This window comes from Ptychodera flava, chromosome 2, assembly GCF_041260155.1.
Source record: "Ptychodera flava strain L36383 chromosome 2, AS_Pfla_20210202, whole genome shotgun sequence".
Taxonomy (NCBI): domain Eukaryota; kingdom Metazoa; phylum Hemichordata; class Enteropneusta; family Ptychoderidae; genus Ptychodera; species Ptychodera flava.
In genome coordinates this window covers 19,422,350-19,442,808 of record NC_091929.1, presented here as the reverse complement: position 1 = coordinate 19,442,808, position 20,459 = coordinate 19,422,350, and the positions used below count along the sequence as shown (strand labels likewise).

Genomic DNA, 20,459 nt, shown 5'->3' with positions numbered 1-20,459 from the left:
GGTTAGTGGTGTGTGAAAGCAGACGATGGGCCATTCGGATATTTTCCCGAGAGATTACAAAAGTTTTGCCCTCATTTCCTTCGCCTAATATGTATGTAGCAGGGATTGAAGACATGCCTCGCCGATTATTCTTTGAGAATAAGTAAACGTAATATGCCGTATAGAGTATGACAAAATGGCCAAATGCCAAAAGAAAGCGACACTGCCCCATTAAAGCACTTAGACAGTAGCAAACACTTGTAACTCACAATTTTTCTTACATGCTATCGTTAAAGGTTTAACCATGGATGTAACATACCATTGATATTATGGGATTTTTGTAAAATGAAAATGAATCTGTCGAATCCAACTGAGCCACTTTTACTGAAAGTTAAAAGCATCCCTGTATTCAAAATTACCTTGATGACGCAAAGCACACGAAATTCATTGGTTTTAACTATGCCCTGCCTCCTCTAGGTTAAACAAATGAAAGTGTGCACGTCTGACTACGACATTACGATTTGAACTTCCCCCAATAGCCGCCTACATGTTGTTTGACCACAAACATTTTAAATTGAATCTGAATGGTGATTGATGATCATTGATATACACAATGCCCATGATGCAACCCTGGAATACAGTAAGTGCAAATTTGAGCAAGGTAAGCGAGATAGCAGTTACCCCTTAAAGTGAGGAGTTTCATATTAGTTTTCCAAATATTCTCGGTTTCCTTTTATGCTATTTTTTAGAAAATGGGGAACAACTTAAGCAAGCACTATGCATATGGCTAGGGTGGCTGCCAAATTAATGCCCAGCTGCTTAATAGTACCGTTACCATATATAGGAAAATTAGAGATGACATGATGTACTTACATCATAATGGTAAAAGCATATCAACATATACTTACTGTAATACTTTATATATGTCGGTCTTTCAAATCAATTTGAAGTTTTTACAAAATACAGTTTACTAATAGAGTATAAGAACGATCCATCTAAGAATGCAAGTTTATTTTAATAGGTGTGCTCGGAACCTGAATTTATGTTAAAATACATATTTTCCATAATTTTCTTAACTTTTGTCCAAGGACTTGGCAGTTTCTTTTTGCTAGGTTCCTAGTGCTAAAAATATACTAGAACCTTATCTATATTGGAAGCTATTAAGCGATTGGGCATTAATTTGGCAGCCATATCGGTAGTGCTTGCCAGAGTTGTTCCCTATTTTCGACAAAACTGCATGAAGCCACTGATTAAGTCCCTGCTCCCTCATATCAGCAGCCATGCCACACTGCTGTTTCTTTTATCTAGGATCGGAGATCAGGCACAGGTGATTGGAATAGCCCATGTAATATACGTAGAAAGCATTACGTTACTGTACACTGCGCCTGTGGGATCAGGGTGGAAATGGTGGAGTGTGCAATAATGCTTGTTTTACAGTACTGTAAATGGGGTGGGTTCGAGACTGTATGTGGGATATCGTGGAACGAGGCTTACCTTGGGTATCCCATAGTTAGCCTTGACATTCGTACTCAGGAGGAGGGCTAACGCCCATCACCAGTGTTAGGGGAATTTTGGCGGACTTTCGCTTACAGCCTGTCAACTTGTATTAAGGTGAAGTACTACGAATTACGTCAAAATTAAGTTATGGTGTCATTTCTTGAAACTTTGCACAAATATTCTTGGAAGTTGTGCAAGTGCAAAAATGAAATAAAAAATGGGGGTCACCACGCTTGTTTCCATGGAAACGGACGTTAAAATGGCGTCGTTAGAAATAAATAAAAATGATATAATTCACTTAAACTAAAGAAAGCAATCATAAAACGCTTAGCAAATGAGTTAATTTTAATAAATACCAAGACTTAAGATCCATATCTATCGAATGTATAGTTTTCATGATGTTTGTGAAGAAATTTTAACATAAATATCGATTACAAAATGACGATATCGAAATTATATCACTACATATTTTTCGAACTTTCTTCCTGTCGCTTTGAATGGTGTCATTTTGACAAAACTTGGCGAATAAACTCCTGAAATAATACCATTTAGTTTACACTTTTAATAAAAGGGTGTCACCACGCTACTTTTTACAATATCTCCAGGTGAATGGGTAATTTGCGCCATATAAATGGGAGAGAAATGTTAATTTTTCGCTCATATTGAATAAAAACCAGCTTCCTAGGGGGTCAAAATATGACAAGGTTATAGGTCACATGTATTTCGAAGACACTGGGTCAAAAAATTAGGTAAAAGCACAAATTCAACAATGACAGGTGATGTTAAATACATGCGCTACAAAATAACCAATTTGCGGCAGGCTGGAGTTAAATCTGCGCAGAAACGTTCTAAAGCGTGTGCGCGTCCGAATTCGTCGTCCTTCACCTTAAAGTAGTCGACCTTGACCCCAACAGCGTGTGTCTGTCTCTTATTACCATTACTTTGTTACTGATGTTGTTTATTGCTAGAGTATCCAACATTTAAGACCCCTTTAAGGCAGTATGAACCTCGAAAGTGAGAGACTTAAAGTTTTTCTCAAATTTTCCGCAAGGAATATTTCAATCATTGTTTTTTTTAAATAAAGAACAAAAGTCAGGGTCACCGTGCAAATTTTGGTACTCACGATTTACCAATATTTAAAATGGCCACCATACCTGTGTTAACTCTATGGAGAAAAAATAAAATGTCGATTTTCGAATTTTCGAAAAATTGAGCAGGTGAAAAGTTTTCTTACACCAAGAGCTTTAAAATGGACCCCTACAAGTGGTAGATCAGAAAAGAATTGAAAAAGTTTGAGTTGAAATATTTGTCTCCAAGACGCATTCTACCTTAAAACAATCTGCATAAATCACCCATGAATGTTGCTGACGTTATAATAGGTAGGCATGACGCGTTGTGCAAAATGACTTGATACACAAAGAGTTGGTTACAGTTACCACACACGCAGATATTTGAAATTCAATATGGCTGCCATATTTCTGTATTAAGTCTGTAGTAGGGAAAAATTAACATTTTCAATTTTCAAAAAAAACAACCCAAAAAAACGTAGGCTTATTTACTCCAAGAGCTTTGAAATGAGCCAACACAATTGAGAAGAAAAATACTGAAATAATTTGAGAGTTTGAATGTCTGTCCCTAAGGTGCATTCTTTATGGATGTTCACTTTTCTGTAATGATCTCACAACAAAGCTAGCAATCCCTTTTCAAAACTGTTCCTAAAAAAAAAATGACACTTCAGACAAAATTATAGAAATTTTGTTTAATTTTGTTATACGCAGAGAAACATTTGGAAGGGTATGACATGTCAGTTTTGTAAATTATCAGTGTACTTCATATAGGAAACGCATATATGAAGTGAACTGGTCAAAAGCGAGTGGTATACCGTCGCTGGATTTGATTTATTGCTATTATATCATAACAGTCTATAGAAATTCAGGCATTAAAGGTCAAAAACGGATTATTTCTCAAGCCGAGAGCTCGCGCATGTGCCAGCCATGGTATATCGTGAATATATGTATACCACGGTTCTTTTCACCGTGACGTGTCGATCAGATCGCTGTATTTGCGCCATCAATATACTAGTATGATATAATTCCTAGTTACCCACTAATCCAATTACTAATTTGTTCTACCGATCACAAACGCTGGGCTTATCGCCCTGACCAAATTACTCGTTAGCAGCTTATAAAACACATGTACACGTATTTAAAACATTTCTGTTCACTGGCTGAAAATCAATTCCACTTTTAATACCAACTTTGTCACATTCCTCTTGCACTCGGCCGTCGTTATCTGAGATTTCAATTTTTGTTTTATAAATTAATATTTCTCAGTTGTTTCATTGACGTAGTACACACCTCAAAATTGAAAGACTTAAACTTTGATTAACCTTTCCGTACGCAAACTTTAAATCATTCCCTTTCGAAATCAAGAACACAAATCACGGGTAAACGCGTTCAAAATTTGGCACTGAAGAAAGTACCCACTATTTTTAGACGTTTGAAATTCAAAATGGCTGCCATCCCCGTGTAAACTCTATAGGGGAAAATAAAACTTTTGATTTTGCGAAAATAAGTCGGTAAATACTTATTCCACGTGCTTCGAAATGAGCCACCACAAGTGGGAAACTAAAAGTACTGTATATAAGTTTGAGAGACCAAATATCTGTTCTTTAGGTGTATTCTGCCTCAACAAAGAGTAGCATTTCTACTTCAAAACTGACATGACAGTGTTCAATAAACAATCTGAGTACTCCACACCTTGTTAGCCAGCACAAGTGATTTATACAGTCATGAAAAGTACACTGGCAGGAATATCGACGAAGAGGTTTCTTGAATAGGTCAAAGATGCCATCGTCTTTCAACTTCACTGGTTTAAGCCATGCAGCTATTACTCTAAGGAAGAGCATTCCGGCTTCTTCAAGATTCTCTTGCAGATTGCTTGGTACTTGTCCTTCACGTCTGCAAAACAGTGATAAATTGTATAATCTAACAGATGTATATTTTACATCAATGTGTTGCATAAGGTTAAAACATGGTAACTTTATGGTTCACTTCATGAATGTAATGTATCATGGCATAATGAAATGTATAATGGTTTCCTTCAAAAGCATCAGAGTTGTTTCCTTCAAATCTTCAAAATGACTGTCTTGAGGACTACGTAATATATCATTAAGACACGTGCCTGGCAAACAAAACTCATTGGATTCAACCTACCCTCCCCTTTCCCCCTCCCCCACATCCTAATACTAAACGGACGGTTTAAAGCACGCCTATCCGACCAAGCTTATGAAATTATTTGAACTTCTACAAAACATGACAAACACGATAATTTGCTTAAATCGGTTTGTTGGCCTCTAAAATGCCCAAATGTATTTTGACAGCAAACATTTCAAATTAAGTCTGAATGGTGATTTTATGAAGAGCTTCCATGATGCAACCGTGGATCATAGTTAGTGCAAATTTACACATAATAAGAGAAATAGGCTAACCAACTAAATGCAGTGAGTTGAGTCTGCCATCCACTGTCCCTTATTATATATTATAAGGAATTAGCAAGTTGAAATATTTCTGAAAAGATAAGTTTCAGTAGCATCAACTGCATTGTGGTCGGCTAGACCTTCATGAAGATGTATACCGACCTTTCAATGTAACTCCAGTCAGGCTCATATATGCTATATAGGAAGAGCTTGTGCGAGGATCCACCAGTATGTTTTCATCAGGGGCAACTAGCGGTTGAACTTCTGGAGAAGATGATATTTCCTGAAAATCTAAAATATCTTCAGCTTTACCAGAGACACGTGTGTTCACCATGCCAAGAAAACCGACCCTTCCTCTGTAGATAGTATCTTTGATCTTCTCCCCTGAACCGAGTTTCAGGAGGTTCTTCACCAGGTCTCCGTGTTTGTACACTTGACCGCAGAGAGGCCCTAGAACATGATCAATTCTCCCGTTGATTTCCAGGAATTTGAAATCCCCATTCGGAAGCACAAAGAATTCGACATTAAGCGACTGGTCGTCAAATCCTTTCTGAATCATTTTCATGACAATTCGATCAGTCATCTGCCAGGCTTTCATCTCCTCTTCTTTTTTTACACTTGACGGGATGATTGCACTGATAAATTTGCTGGTGTGTACACATCCTCGGTCTTTGACTGGCAGCCAATCAGCCATTGCCGTCCGCAGAATGTTGCCCCCTTGTACGCTGCACATGGTCGCAGAACTGTATTGGAACTCACAAAATTCTTCTAACAAAGCACAAGGGGTTGCAGCCAACGGATAAGCCTCAGAACTAATCCACTTTTTCATAAATTTCTCTGTGATGTAATGCAAGTGTCTGTCCCGTTTTAATGCTGATACAGCTTCGTGAAGATCTTCCAAGTTCGTTATCCTTCGAGACCCTAATTCGGAATGTCCTAACACTGGTTTTATGAAACACGTGCCATCAGTTGAATAGAAGAATTCGCTTGCTATTGTCATTATCTCTTCCATGTCCTGGTTGAGTTGCAGGACCACGCTGCGATTTTGATCTAAATCACTTCCCAGGACAGTGTTCGAGTAATACTTGTGGCATGTGAGAAACACCGACTCCACGGACGGTCCACGGATATGAGGAAATGTCTCGGCAATAGCAGCGTGAACCAGGGCAGATACATCAGTACCACTGACTACCAAATCAATTTTCTTCTCACGTACAATGTCGATACACTGCTCTGTGTACTGGTCAATGTCAAAGGGCGAACTATCCCATCTTGAGTAACTGAGTGAATATTTCTTATGCACTCTGTCCGACAGCTGTTGCAAATGATGAACAAAATTTTTTTCATCCCAAACACACATCATTAGTGCAAGAACGTTTTTTGGGTGGGCCATTATTGTTGTTTACAAATATCTGGAAATAGAGAAAACAGAAAAAACAGAATTAATACTAGTCCAGTACACATTTGTAGCAAATATGCAGTTACCACTTATGTGCAGCCGATGCGATCAACTCCATGAAGAACATGATTTAACTGAATCTGGCCTTCTACCAGGCTTCTCGGAATACAGTCAAACGGACCCTTTATCAACATAAAAAGGTAATACATGTTCACACGAACACCCCTTCTGAAATCTATCGTTTATATACTTCTATTAAAATGTATATACTGTAGTCCCAAAAGACAGACTTTGGACATTCTCAAAAGCCCGATTAGTTTTTAATATTTCAAGTATACGACGTCTTAATCTCGAAGCATTGGAAGGCATCTACGATAAATTCCAAGTAAAGCAACTGAAGCTGATGGCTTGGAAGTTTCTGCAGGCCCCAAGATTGACCTTAAAATTGAGTTCTGAAGCATATTACATAGTGTATGACATATGCCTAATTACATATAGAGTCAAGGGCAAAAGCAAAGATGATTGGATGAGGACAGTGTTTAGTATCTGTGTTAGAGATATATTATAAAAAGAGAATCTTCCATATTATAAAACCGTTTTAGAAGTAGTACTTTTAGTTTATGTACACTATCTTCACTCTTGTAGTGGTCATTTTTACCGTATGCAGAACAATTATTATGTATTTCAACTAACAACCTACTTTAACGTATAGAACTATTAGGCCTAAGCCAAAAAAAAAGACGTTTCTTCGGGTGTGCGACGTTTTGCAAACCTGATGCGTGGACATGGTTTTCTTTCTTTTCTTTTTTTATGTCTTTTTTTCTATACCATTTGGTTTGAAAGTTTTAATGCGATAGTCATTGAAATTTTCAATATACTTCAAAATACTTCCCTCTCCTCTGAGAATTTTACTTCGTGACTCAAAATAGTTAATGTCAGATATACTTTACATAGCCCATCAAACATATTGTGAACACAAGGTGTTCGATGTTCCTTCGGCACTGTTTTACTCTAGGCCTCCATTAAGGTAGTATGCGCCTCAAAAGTGAAAGGCTTAAACTTTTGCTCAAAATGTCCTTAAGAAATATTTCAACCATTCTCTTTCAAAATCAAGAATAAAAATCTGGGGTCAATGTGCAAATTTTAGTAATAGGGACACAAATAACTCAAGATTTACCGATATTTGAAATTCAAAATGGCCGCCATCCCTGTGTTAACTCTATAGAGAAAAATAAAATTTTCGAATTTCAAAAAACTAAGCTGGTGACAAGTTTTCTTACACCAAGAACTTTAAAATGAACCCCCACAAGTGATATATCAAAACAGAATTGTAAAAGTTTTAGGGATCAAATTTGTGTGCCAGAGGCGCGTTCTACCTTAAAAAGTTACATGACCATTGTCCATGTACACATTTTACAGATAAGTTTAAATTAATGGTATTGCAAATAAGATCATCTGTTTGCTTCATTTCTGCATGCCATGGTACTGATAATGATCATTGCCCATCTGAAAGGTAGAATCTTACTTCTATACTCCTTTCCTAGTACCCCCTTTATACACAATACGTACACTGTATGAGGTCAACGATGAACTGTAGACTACACAGTTAACGTGAATTTGCTAATTTTGTAAATAATTCTGTGAAGCGGGGGAGAATACTCTAAAAAATTTTGAACAGGAACCCAAAATTTGGTCTTGTCTTACCTGAAAATTCAGTAAAATTACTTCAATAGCTAAAGGAAGAGGCTAACGAATAATTACAGCTTTGCTAATGCGGTTTCTACTTCCCTCCTTGTACATGTACATGTGCACGATCTTTGTCAGTTTCTAATTTTAGTGTGCAATCCGTTCAAGAGTGAGGGTACTTGTTGTTTGAGCTTTGGCCGATTAATGAATAATATCACCATCGATCCTTTATTTCATCGAATGTACCGAGTACTCATATTTGCGAAATGTTACCTCAGTCATCATGACATTTATACAATAAACTACCCGAACTCCAGAGTGAAGTTCAGCACTTGTACGTCTGTAGAGCACTGCTGCTGAACATTGGACCTTAATAGACACTGAAAAGGGAAAGAATTGATGCCAGTGCTCAACAGAAACAAATCCGTTTTTCACCTTACTTACAATTTGTCCAGGGTATTCTCGCGGCCATAAACCTTCAGCCCGAAAAAAGCCACACGAATCCGAGTTACAGGGTAAACACTACTCTCAGTACAACAGAACCGGCTCTCCTTCGAGTTGAACTGTGAAGTGGAGCTGGAATTGTGTACAACATGCCCTAAAAGAAGTCACAAATGAATAAATCATTTCGCGACCTACGAATGCGTTTCACTTTAAATATATTGTGAAAAGTCAATAGGCCAGAGTTCGATGACACTACCTTCTGGGGAAAATCAGGTCAAGGTAGACTAGCTCTACATGGCAGGGCTGTGTGTTACCAGCGTTATGGAAATGCAGAAAATTATCCCAAATTTACTTTATCCTGGTATCTAAATTGATGAGTTTGAATGAAATCACATATAAATGAACTATTACTGAGAGTTATCGATTATTTTTGAAATGCACATTTGCATATTGCAAAAACTACGAAATAAACACTTTTGCCCTCTAACTACAAGTATACGTTTGACATCCGAATTTTGATATTTCCTCAGTAACAGGTGGTTCCATTTTGTGGTATCTTGTACGAGAGGGGAAGGAGAAATGCTGACTCAATGTGTTGTCCAAACTCGAGCAACCTACAATGCTGCTGCGTAATAAAGTTACCGGAAAGTAAAAAATGTTGGTATTCTGATAATATCAATAAGAAATTCATCATTTTTCCTTGTCTGCCACTACCTGTACTTCTCATCGCAAAATATTAGAATGAAAATGAAGACCCACAATCGGGCCTTTAAGCATAATAATGACTACAAATAAACACCTCCAACAGTGCAAACGCAGATACCCGGTACGGGCAAAATCGATTTTCTCCTCCGGGGGAGTATGGAACGGGAACTTTACAGGTTTTGCTTATTACATTTTTCTTCTCAGCCAGTGTTGTCACTTAGAAGCCGGGTGCCGAGTAAATAACCCGCCTGTTTTGCATTTTTCCCGGTTACTTTTAACGTAATTAAATTATTTTATCGACCTATTAATTTCGCGATCGCACTGCCAGCTGTTAGACGGCACACGTACGATTATCAGTTTTGCGACCCCTTTCCCCACTTAGAATTGCACAAACCAAAATAGTTTCTAAATACCCATTTGTGGCTTTTTCAGCCCCATCTTTTACTTGTTAAATAGTGTGATTGGCTGAAGGACGCGCCTATAGTGTTGCCTTTTTTACGAGCAGCGTGATTTGTTTGATTAGTATGAAGGTCATCTTAGGTCATCTTTAAGGATGGCGTCAAAAAGAAATGTGGCGTCGACCACTGGCACCTTGCCGATGGAATATTTTTTCCCGAAGAACGCCCGTTCAAAAAGTATACTTAATTCCAACAATACATTTAGGTTATGAAAAACTTCAATTTCGCTGAATTTGTGAGAGAAAAGCACCAAAAAGTTGTGATTTTGATCGACGATTCGAAGTTTATTATAGTTTATTTAATGTACATAGCAAGTTTCATCAATTTTGATCAAGTCAAATGAAGATAAATATCCCTAATTATGAAAATTCATTTAATATGCAAATTAGGAATTGGCTGAAGTAAAAATGTTTTTTGATTTTAAATAATATTATATCACAGTATCTTTGCAAGTTTCGATAACTATAATCAAGTAAATTCAGATATATATCCCTAATTTGGAAAGTTTATTAAATATGCAAATTGGGAATTGGCTGAAGTAAAAATGTTTAATGACTTTCAAAAATGTTGTATCATAGTAGCTTCAATTCATGTAGCAAGTTTCATCAACTTTGGTCCAGTCAATTTAAATATATATCTCTAATTAGCAAAGTTCATTAAATATGTAAATTAGGAATTGGCTAAAGTTAAAATTCTTAATGACTTTCAATAATGTTAAATCATAGTATCTTTAATATAAATACCAAGTCTGGTCGATTTTGATCGAGTTAAATCAGACATATATCCCTAGTTAGGAAAATTCATTTCGTCCCATTCGCAGACTACTAATGCGAGAACATTCTTTGAACGATTCATTATTGGGAAATTTTTGCAATGATTATCTGCAAAGGAGAAAAAACATCAGTGTTTAGACAGTCTGCTTCAGTCTATTGAAGGTGGCATGTAGACATTTGCAAGCATAAGTGGTATTATAGGTGGTTTGTGTTCGCATAATTAAGCAGAGATGATCAAATATATCAATAATCATCATCGGATGCTTTTACTCAATCCAGCCATCTGATTGTTTGTAGAGAGGAGGTAATAACGGGTCACTACCAAATCAATCTGGTTTGCAAGAACTAGTCACCTGACAAGAAAATAGTCAAATGTATCTCACGGTAGCAAGGGCAAGATCACATTTTGTTGCCTGCCCGCGGGCTGGTGTGTGTGACGTCATGAGCCGTCATGCGCACCAGCCCGCGGGCAGGCAACAAAGTTTTGGTTTACCTTATCGGTTGCTTACGAGTTGTCAGGGCGATATAGCATACGCCTTGGTGATCTGTAGGAGAAATTAATAAAGGGGGTTAGGGAGGGACATTGACAAATCAACAGACATTGACTGTTTTCTTTGAAATACTATACTGGGATAGTGAGGAGGAAATTGTGCGTGTCGGTACTTGTGTGCTAAGGCGAATCAGATCTAGAGAAGGTGCTGACAACAAGATCGATCAACCTTCCGCCCTTCCAGCTGACGAGGCAGCAGGTTATGAACAATGAAAGATTTTGCCGACTATTGTTTTCACTGAACGCTTGTCACTGATATCTGTCTTCTTTTGTTATCAAAGTAAATGGCCGCTCACATGAGTGACAGCTTGTGATTTGCCAATTTGCACCAAAACTGAACCACATCACGGCTAACCATGCATGGATGCATATCAAATAAGCTGGCTACCCGTGATTTAGACTGCTAGATCCGTCAACCGTGGGCTCTACGCTCCCCAGAGGAGGGGAGCGTAAAGACCACGATGGCGCAGAGCGGATATTTAGAAAACACGTGACTGTGGCTCGGTGGTAGACTTGGTTCAAGTCGGTGAATTTCAAAAAAAAAAAAATTGTAATAGTTTTTCTTGTGTCTCTCCTATTTTATACAAACCTACTTGGAATTTAGCAGCACAGGCCTCAGGCCAGGTTTTCCTTCACGCGTGGTTTTCCTTGCGATTAATTGAACGCGTAACCTTTGAGTCTGCGCAGTAGTGAGTTAGTTTCTGTCACCCCACTCACTGCGTTTCACATTGAAACAGAACACAAATCATCGCGTTCACAAATCACAGACTTGAACCAAGTCTACCGGTAGGCAGGTGGGTCATATCAATGCCGTGTTAGCGCGGCAAATTTTTAACACTTTTTTCATACCAGATGTCTTCCTTCATTTGTAATAAGGTGAAACTTGTGATAATTTACAGGAAAAGTCAAATGGTGGTCGCTGACTTTAGTTCTGACATTTATGACAAAATTTACCAAACTACAACGACAAAGACAACTTTGCAAGACACAGCTATTCGCGTAATCGAGCCTCCGCAATCTGTGCAGTGTGATTGCGCGTCGAGCATTCTGTAACTTATCGTTTTCTCTGTTGTATAATGTTACCATTATTTGCGCATGTGTTTACACACGTGAGCATATGTCGTAGCGATATCTGTCTGTCTGTCTGTCTGTCTGTCTGTCTGTCTGTCTGTTGGTCCGATATCTCAAAAACGGCTCATCAGATCAGAATCAAATCTGGTACATAGATTCAGTTAGCAAATGGCAAGAACTGATTAGTTTTTGGTGGGTCTGGCTTGCATACTTTTTGCTCATTTGCATAATTAATGATTTTAGAAAAAACGGATATTCATTAAAAACAACTACACACAATTTGATGAGATTTGCTACAAATGTTGATCACACCAAGATATATCAGTAGTGGGAACCATTAAGGGGTGACATGAAAGATAAATGCTAATTTGCATATTTAATGAGAGGTCTGAAATCAGCAGTCTGCGCCCCTAAACTGCGCTAGCGCATTTCAATTTGCGCTATCAATCTGCGCTCCTATTTTGCGCTATCAAACTGCGCTCCCATTCTGCGCTATCTATGGAATGTTGTAACTTTAGTTTTGTAGCTGCGACATTTACGAAACTAACGCGATATAAATCCGTGGCACTTTGCCACAGATTGATAAAGCTGCCAGCCATGCCACCAGATCGAATGTATAAAGTGTGAAAGAGGCTCCCCACCTAACTATCCAAAATGTTTTTGTGTCGAGTTTGTGTTTGATTCGTTTCAAAAATGTGTTCCTACATTCTTATCCGATTGTTTGTGTTAATAAAAAATGTTTGTTTCGCCTCGGATATTTGTAGGGAAGTTTGGATTAGTGTGTACGGTAATGTATTGTTTGTGTGGGGAAAGCTTATGGCGAGACGCAGCCGGACCTATGGTGTTACAATGTTGATAGAGTGGCCCTTTGACGCTTGCGTTTCGAAACCCGAGTGTGGTTTCTCATCAGTCGCAGTGTAGATTCTTTCCTTAGTTTGTGTTTGTGAAAATTTATTTTAATGCATTTTAGTGGTCTTGCTCTTCGAGTAGCGAGGCAAGTATATTAATTTTTGGATCTCGTTGTGAATCCGTTTGGTGGTTCGGTTTGTTTGTTCTATGTTTCTTTACTTCTGTAAATTTTGTTTTTGACTAGTGTGTCTTTTAGATTTTTCGAAGGTTTGTGATTTTTTGGGCAATAAGTACCACTGCGGGGTACGGATTTTTATGTTTTATGGATCAAGACACTTCTACGTATCATGATCAATGTGTTTATTGTCGTACATTTTGTTAAATAGTTCGTGTACTTTGTTTATTGTTTGTTCTGTGTCGTCACTGTCTTGTTGTGTGTAATACTAAATGTTTCGTAATTGCCTTTCGCATTCGTGTACGTAATCTTTTGTGTTGACAATGACGATACTCCTACCCTTGTCGATGGTAATTTGTCTATTGTTTGCAAGCTGGTTTATCGCGATTCTTTGGGCACGCGAAATGATTTGTTTCCTTGTTTGAAAGGGTATCTCTAGAAGTGCGAGTTTAGCAGCTTCAGATAGCTTTCAAGTTTTTGTTTTTTGTGTTGTTCGTGGAGTCCAATTTTATGGATGTTTATTTATTGTTTTTTTCGGTAGTTCTCTTTTTGGAGAATTTGGTGGCCCTGAAAAGGGCCGTTTGGTATGGGTTTTTGTGTAACTCTTGGTACGTTTGTTTTGGCGATGTGCCTTGTTTATGCTTCTTTTCGCTGATTCGATGTGCTTGGTGAGTAGCTGTTTTGCCTTTTTCTTCTCAACAGCGTCGCTGATTTCGTTGATTGTATCGTTGGCTGCCTGGATCGTGTTGTCGATTCGTGTGTTGTTTTCTTCCTGATGCAGTGGAAGATAGTTGTTGATTGACTCAACAAATTTAAAACCACTGTGTCTTTCTTGTTGACGCCACTTTGTTGTAAGAGCTTCGTCTGGTTTATGGCCCGGTAGTTGTGCTCTTACGTTGAATTGCAAGCTTCGTGGGGCCACTATTTCTTGCAGACAACTATGGATTGATGCCAGTTGTTGTTCGATGTTGTGTTGGTTTATGTACATTTGTTGAAGCAGGTTTCTTGTTTTTTCATGTGGCTGAAGATTTCGTTGCTGACACGATCTGTGGTGGTACTAGGGTTTGAGAATGTTAAAATTGGTGACTTACTGCTGATGTTTCTGCAGTTCGGCTGAGTTGCTGGGATGAGGGTCGGGTCTCCGTCATCCGATGATCGGTTTAGTCTATCTAGTTGATGCAGTTACATTCTAGCGAATGTATGTCGGAGGAGGCAAATTATTGCTCAGTTTATGGTAGATAGATAGGAAGGCTATTGTTATAGGAGTGTTTTGTGATTGGTCGGTTATCACATCAAGGCTCTGTGTGATTGGTTGTTATTTCGAGTGATTTGATTGGTTGGTGTGTCGGATCCGATAATCCTGATGTTTGTTTTTAGTTTTAAGGAAAGATAGGTGACTCGGGTTTTACATATAACACAGGGTGAAAAAACTCATTTCTGCAGACCTAAATTTAAAGAAACGTGACATAAATTGATGCTTTATGTCATATTTATGGCGCATCCCAGCAAACTTGTGGTATGTGTATGTGTGTCATTTATGGAATGACTGCTATGCGGAATTATACAATTTATGGAATTGACGGAAATGTTTTCAAATGCGCAAATACCTTATATATGTCTGCGTAAACACAACACAAAATGAATCATATATATACAAAAAATGTTACGTTTATGTGGAATATATGTGCTAATGTTGTCACCTTTAATACATTTACGATGTTTTTATGTCGTCTTGAAATATCGGATATATGACAAATTTATTTTTACATATTTTCTGCGTATTGATTGGAAATGTAACACAAAAATGTCGCATAAAGTATACTTATAATTGATATTTACGCCAAATTTATGGTTCATCATTACGGCATTATGCTGCCATAAATTGATTCTTTACTGTCGCATTTAATGAGCATTTAAACTGGCATATTTGTGTGTGTGAGTTCTGCATTTCCATGGAAACTGTCGTTAGTGCAATTTAGTGCAACACTATTTCGGTAAAAAATACTAATCTGATATTGAATATCACAATGTTATTTACATATTAGTATCCCGTTCGTCGTTTAGAAAAAAAGTTATGACTCACTTTCCATGGAAATGCTTTGAAAAAACAGGAATAACATGTTTACATGAATAGCATTAAGTCTTTAATCCTAACAAAATCAAGAAAAGAATCTTATTTGCAATTGCGATAATGTCTTGAACATGGCCAAAAACGCATTCTATATATTGGTAAACCTCTATCGATTTTTGCATATTTGTAAATACATAAAAAATTACAATTAACAACAATTCACGATAATGTGTGTGTGTGTGTGTGTGTGTGTGTGTGTGTGTACACACACACACACACACACACACACACACATACACAAAAACACTCTAGCTATAGCTGTTGGAAAAGCACACATCACGAGAACACGCCCGACTTCCTGTGACTTAAGGTTTGAGTACCACGCCACCATGAGAATCGTTCAAGAGGGATACAACATATCAACGCGAGCGGCGCTCGTTCATGATGCTCAAGACACAGCTCGATGTGATGGTCCTTTTACAATATTGCATGCATCCAATTACTTTTTAGCATATACTCTTACACTTAAATCTAGATAAAGTGCGGCTTGGACAATAATATCATAGTTGTTCGGTTTCTTTGTTTTCGTTGTCTGTGGTTAACGCAGCTTCAATCCAAAAACATGTTATCACACTTGTACCAGCCTGTGCTAAAAGAGTATCTTTACATATCATCAAGTGAAATCTTAAATTGTAATGATTTTCTCCATACTAATCAAAACATTTACGGTAGTCAATTTCACGTCAACCAAGTTTAAAAATCACCGTAAATATATTCTTTCAGTACGTAACATTCAGTTATGAAAGGAAAGAAAAGTGGTCGTGTTAATATTCTATTTGGTCATCAAAATATGCACAGAGACTTATAGGTTTGATGCCTTTCTAACAAAATATTTGAACCTATTTATCATTCTCATCTGATGCTTGTAGGTAAGACATTTGATCATAATCTTTCGATACAGCCCATGAAGGTGCGTCTTTTGGAACCTGCCTTTCTGACATATAATTGTCAGGTTTTGATATAGTTGCCATTGATGCTCGGCGCCTAGGAGATATATTTTCTAAAAAAATGCTATCGAGTGTTCTTTTGTAAGTTGTCAACTTTTTTTGACCGCCATTTCAGTATCCTGACTCTTCGGGGAAGAGCGCCGAATCCACTTTCGGGCATTGATGGAATTGCGTCTTTGTCATCGTCTTCAGAACTCTGATACTCTGGCTGAAGAATAGCGTTGATTTTTTCTTCTTTTTTCGTTCCAGTCGGTCATCCCTAGGTCTTCAGTTCTGCACTTTAGTTTCTGAACAACAATAAAGGTATTTTTTATTTTAAGCCATGATCGCCAGGTGTGCTGAGTGTGTTCCAACTAAATTCGGTAATGAAGTTCGTTCTTATGAAAGAAATCATATTGTTCTAATATACATCCTCTGACATTAGAGATTTACAAATTAAGATAGTCAAGATTGTTCGCACATATACAACAGAGTTGTAGACTATCATGTGAGAAGACTTACCCTTTTGATTCGTTCATGACGACACATTTTCCCTGTGTCGAGCTTCAGTTCCTTTTCTCTGCCCTGTCGTTTGCGTGTTCGCCAGTAAGTGTAGCAGTCTCTGTTGTTTGAATAAGATAAACAGACTTTTGTGATCAATGGGAACTAGACACTTGTAAAGGAAATAGTAATTGACAAATTCTTCTGAACAGTCAGGTTAATTTTTGTTGATCGCTGAATGGATTGATAAAATCCTAGCTAGTCTGGAGGACTCAGTCAGCCTACCTTCAATTTCTTTAGCACTCCACGCTTTCTCTTCATAGATTGAGCGTATTTATCCAATGAGTTTCTTCATAACAGCGCAATTTTCTGGTTCGTTGAAACTGAAAGCAGAGAATAATGATAAGTTAATATCAATGAGTTTTCATGAAACTGAAAGCGGAGAATAATAATAAGTTAATAAGTGGATGTTTCATTATTTTTTCATTAGTTATTTGACAGGAAGTGTGGGTCATTTACCTTTTCTCAACGAAGCCCGTAAATTCTTCGTGTGATAATAATTCCTTTTTCTTCACTGCTCTCTGCAAAACAAATTTAGAACGAAACAGGCTGAACCATTTTCAAACAAAACAACAACGAAACGTCACTCATTTTTCATCACAAAGAAACAAATTCGTTTCAAAAATACAAACGAAGAGTACAACGGATTTTCATTTAGGTCGCACTAAAATTTTCATACAGGACAATAATGAACAGTCACTATCGCTCCCCGTTTGCCAATTTGGCTTACGGTAAGGCGTGATGGTAGAGAACATGAACAAAAGCTGGTGGGCGTGATCTGAGAAGACAACGTGCCTCATTGAAATGCACACACATCGACCAATCACGGTTTGATAAAATTTGTAGGCTACGCCCTCGCCATCCCATACGCAGTCCGACGTAATACAGATTCAAATTTGGTGTCCGTTAAATAAGTACAGCATTTTGGACTTGTTGTGGCTCTTGCTGATGACTTACTACACGTTTTAAAGGTAAGATTGTTAAATTATTTATCTTAAACACGATTGGAACTAATTTGTGATAATTGGATGAGGAATGTCGGTTTAATCAGCTAATGTAAGCTAATCTGCTTTTCTTTAAAAAATGTACACTTGTTTTTATGAGTAATTTGTAATCAGCTATAGGACACTTTTGAGAAATTTGAAAAATATGAAGATCCAATTATCCCGAAATAGTTCCAATCGTGTTCTTATTATTGATTCAATAGTACGGTTTCTGAAACGTAAAGGCATACTGCCATATCCCATCTCTCTCTCTCTCTCTCTCTCTCTCTCTCTCTCTCTCTCATTATCAATATTTGTTATGTAAATCTTGCAATAACACGAAACACCTGCTATTAGTTACCGTCTTTGACAATTTTCCATGAGTATTATTTTACCAGCAAATTGCACTTTTGTTAGAACCACGAAACGTGTTCAGGCCCGGCTTATAAAACGAAGTAGATTACTGTTTTACAATGACATGTTTCCAGCTTTCCGGTATCCATCAGATGACCGCTGTCACAAATAGCACAGTTCGCCATATGTCTCATGCCAGTTTCTCTACATTCCTTCTTGATATTAACCTTACTTTAAGGGGAAAGGTCATGGTGGCCATCATCAGTCAACGTGTGTCTCACACTTGTGCTCAGTGATAACAAGTTGACCCGTTTGTATATGTGAACAAATACTTGTACAGTGGAGAAGAAATTGGCGGGAAAGGATTGCCTTACCGCACATTCACAGCTAACGTGGATGTTATGTTTGCGTCTCCGGGATTTGCCGCTCGGAAATTTTGCCATCAACTGCTTTTTCTCCGCTTCAACTGCTTCAGTCTTTTGTTTTCATCATGTACAGCAATCGAGATCATATGTCTTTGCCAATGTTCGCGTTTTCTGCAATAAGGGAAGTTCAAAATTGTATTTGGACATCCATTTTGTATTTTGTCTGATAGATAAGCAACAAAAGCCAATCAAAAGTCTGGCGATTGCGAAGACCGCGATTTCATAGAAAACAGACATTAGCATAGCCTTCAAATTAGACAGGAAAGTTTACGTGTCAATTTAAATTGTCAGACTTACCTGATGATATTGAACTGTTATCAGAAGTATCGACAGGATTGTTCCAGAACTTTGTACTGAACGAGTATCAGTCATTAAGGTCTCGTCGCTACTGAACTAACAGAGGCAACCTCGGTCCCGACTGCGTGTTTATCATTTGTAGAATTCGACATTTCTGTGAATCGTACTAATGTAGGGTTCAGAATTTCTCAACTTGTGTGACTTGCAAGGAGCTTACTAAGATGAAAAGAACACACAAAGTCGCTGTTTTTTCTATAATGTTGTTCCCAAGCCGAGAGCTATCGATATCTAGTTCTGAAGTCGTATTTCCCTCCACTTTCTAAGTAGGTCATAGCACATCCAATCAGTGGGCTGAGAATGGAATAGGCTGCATGTAACTTTCCCTCCAATTTTAACTGGGTTAATCCAAACAGTTTCCTGGGAGGGGCTAGCTGTTAGCTGCACTCAAAATTCAGACATAACAATTTGAAGCCTTCATCATTGTACATGCTGTGTACTTTGCGTGATTACCAAAATTATACTTTCTATCAATTTTGATATGCCATTTCATTGAGCTACAGTCCCTAGTCGAATGATACCGTTATTTGATTCATGGTATTACTGCGTTATGCAATTATAATATTGAAATGTTCTGAGTGTTGAGTCAAAATGAGACAGCTAGAATTCCGACCTTGACTATATACAGATGCAGCTGATGTAGTTCTTATACACACGTGTCCTCTTAAATGCAGGGAACTTCACGGAATATACTCTTAAATGCAGGGAACTTTAGTGAATGATGCCAATCTGCTTGATAAAACCAGGCTTACTCATTGGCTTACTTATGGCTTCCGATATCGACTTCGATTTACAAAAACGAAAAGTGAAACTGTGTTGACATTATCAATTAGACCCCATTAACTTTTACAGCTTACGCACACGTCAAAACATTTACATGGTCATTTTTCAAGCGTCCCCGTCTCAGTTCCAGCGAAAAAAAGTCAATTTAGTTAATTATAAAGGTATAAGATCGGCATCTTGTTATATGTTGAGAAAGTTGCCAAATCGAGCGACTTAAAAAGCTGGTTTAGAATTAAAGCTAACATACCTGCTGCGAAGGCCTGTTTCCGTTCTAAATCGTTGCTGCTAGTGACTTTAGAGCTACGTGTACCCTGTCGATAAGTATATCTCGCACAAAGCGGTCATATAGGAGACCAAGGTATACTATATTATACCTCGATTAGTGTAAACATATAGAAAATAATCACATAATTCAGACGCATGTTTGTTTCCAGAACTGAATGTCATGAAAAGAATGGGCGCGAAACTGAGGGATCCGAGGAATAACGAAACATATCGAAAATGCGACCATTGTAACAGGAGACTAACTTACAGTACCAATAGTAATCACAGATTTCTGTTCTTTAACGTCACCAAAAACGAACAGAACAGGGATCCTTTCGTAAAAGAAATGAAGAAGAGTTCTCAGACATTTCATCTAACTCCACAACATCGTTCAGCGATACTAATTCTGATGAGGCAAGCAGCAGTGAAGGTATCTTTCAAAATCGAAAATCATTATGTTTGTGCAAAAGTATACATATATGTAAGACGCTGCGAATGTACCTTGCAATCTTTGAATTATGCAATTTGCCGTGTAGAGTTCTTTTTAATTCACTGTTAACATGATTAATTAATTTACTTTTTGAGAGAAATCGATATATGTATATACTAACATG

The 20,459-nt window shown here is 37.7% G+C and overlaps 1 protein-coding gene and 2 long non-coding RNA genes across 4 annotated transcripts in view; all 3 read right to left on the bottom strand.

The window, feature by feature from the left end:
* Positions 1-3,220: 3,220 nt before the first annotated feature.
* On the bottom strand, positions 3,221-8,619 carry LOC139116258 (uncharacterized). The gene is made up of 3 exons (XM_070678852.1): positions 8,484-8,619; positions 5,117-6,366; positions 3,221-4,436 (listed from the first exon to the last, which is right to left on the bottom strand). The coding sequence occupies exons 2-3, from the start codon at positions 6,345-6,347 to the stop codon at positions 4,366-4,368; spliced, it is 1,302 nt and encodes a 433-aa protein (XP_070534953.1). The 5' UTR covers positions 6,348-6,366; positions 8,484-8,619; the 3' UTR covers positions 3,221-4,365.
* Positions 8,620-10,440: 1,821 nt separating this feature from the next.
* The window catches only part of LOC139116372 (uncharacterized), a 39,992-nt gene continuing 29,973 nt past the window's right edge, over positions 10,441-20,459 (bottom strand). For both annotated transcript variants that reach the window (XR_011548285.1, XR_011548284.1), the window contains exons 2-3: positions 10,913-10,964; positions 10,441-10,527 (exon numbers count right to left, since the gene is read on the bottom strand). This is a non-coding gene — a long non-coding RNA (uncharacterized lncRNA). The remainder of the gene's footprint in view (positions 10,528-10,912; positions 10,965-20,459) is intronic.
* On the bottom strand, positions 15,192-19,986 carry LOC139116252 (uncharacterized). The gene is made up of 6 exons (XR_011548270.1): positions 18,742-19,986; positions 18,394-18,555; positions 17,142-17,203; positions 16,908-17,005; positions 16,644-16,743; positions 15,192-16,429 (listed from the first exon to the last, which is right to left on the bottom strand). It is a non-coding gene; the product is annotated as an uncharacterized lncRNA (long non-coding RNA).

Bases quoted from the DNA above. Each gene is read 5' to 3' on its own strand.
- LOC139116258 (XM_070678852.1), bottom strand. From the start codon at position 6,347: ATGGCCCACCCAAAAAACGTTCTTGCACTAATGATGTGTGTTTGGGAT. The intron at 4,437-5,116 runs GTCGGTATACAT...ACTGTTTTGCAG, and splicing joins GACTGGAGTTACATTGAAAG to ACGTGAAGGACAAGTACCAA.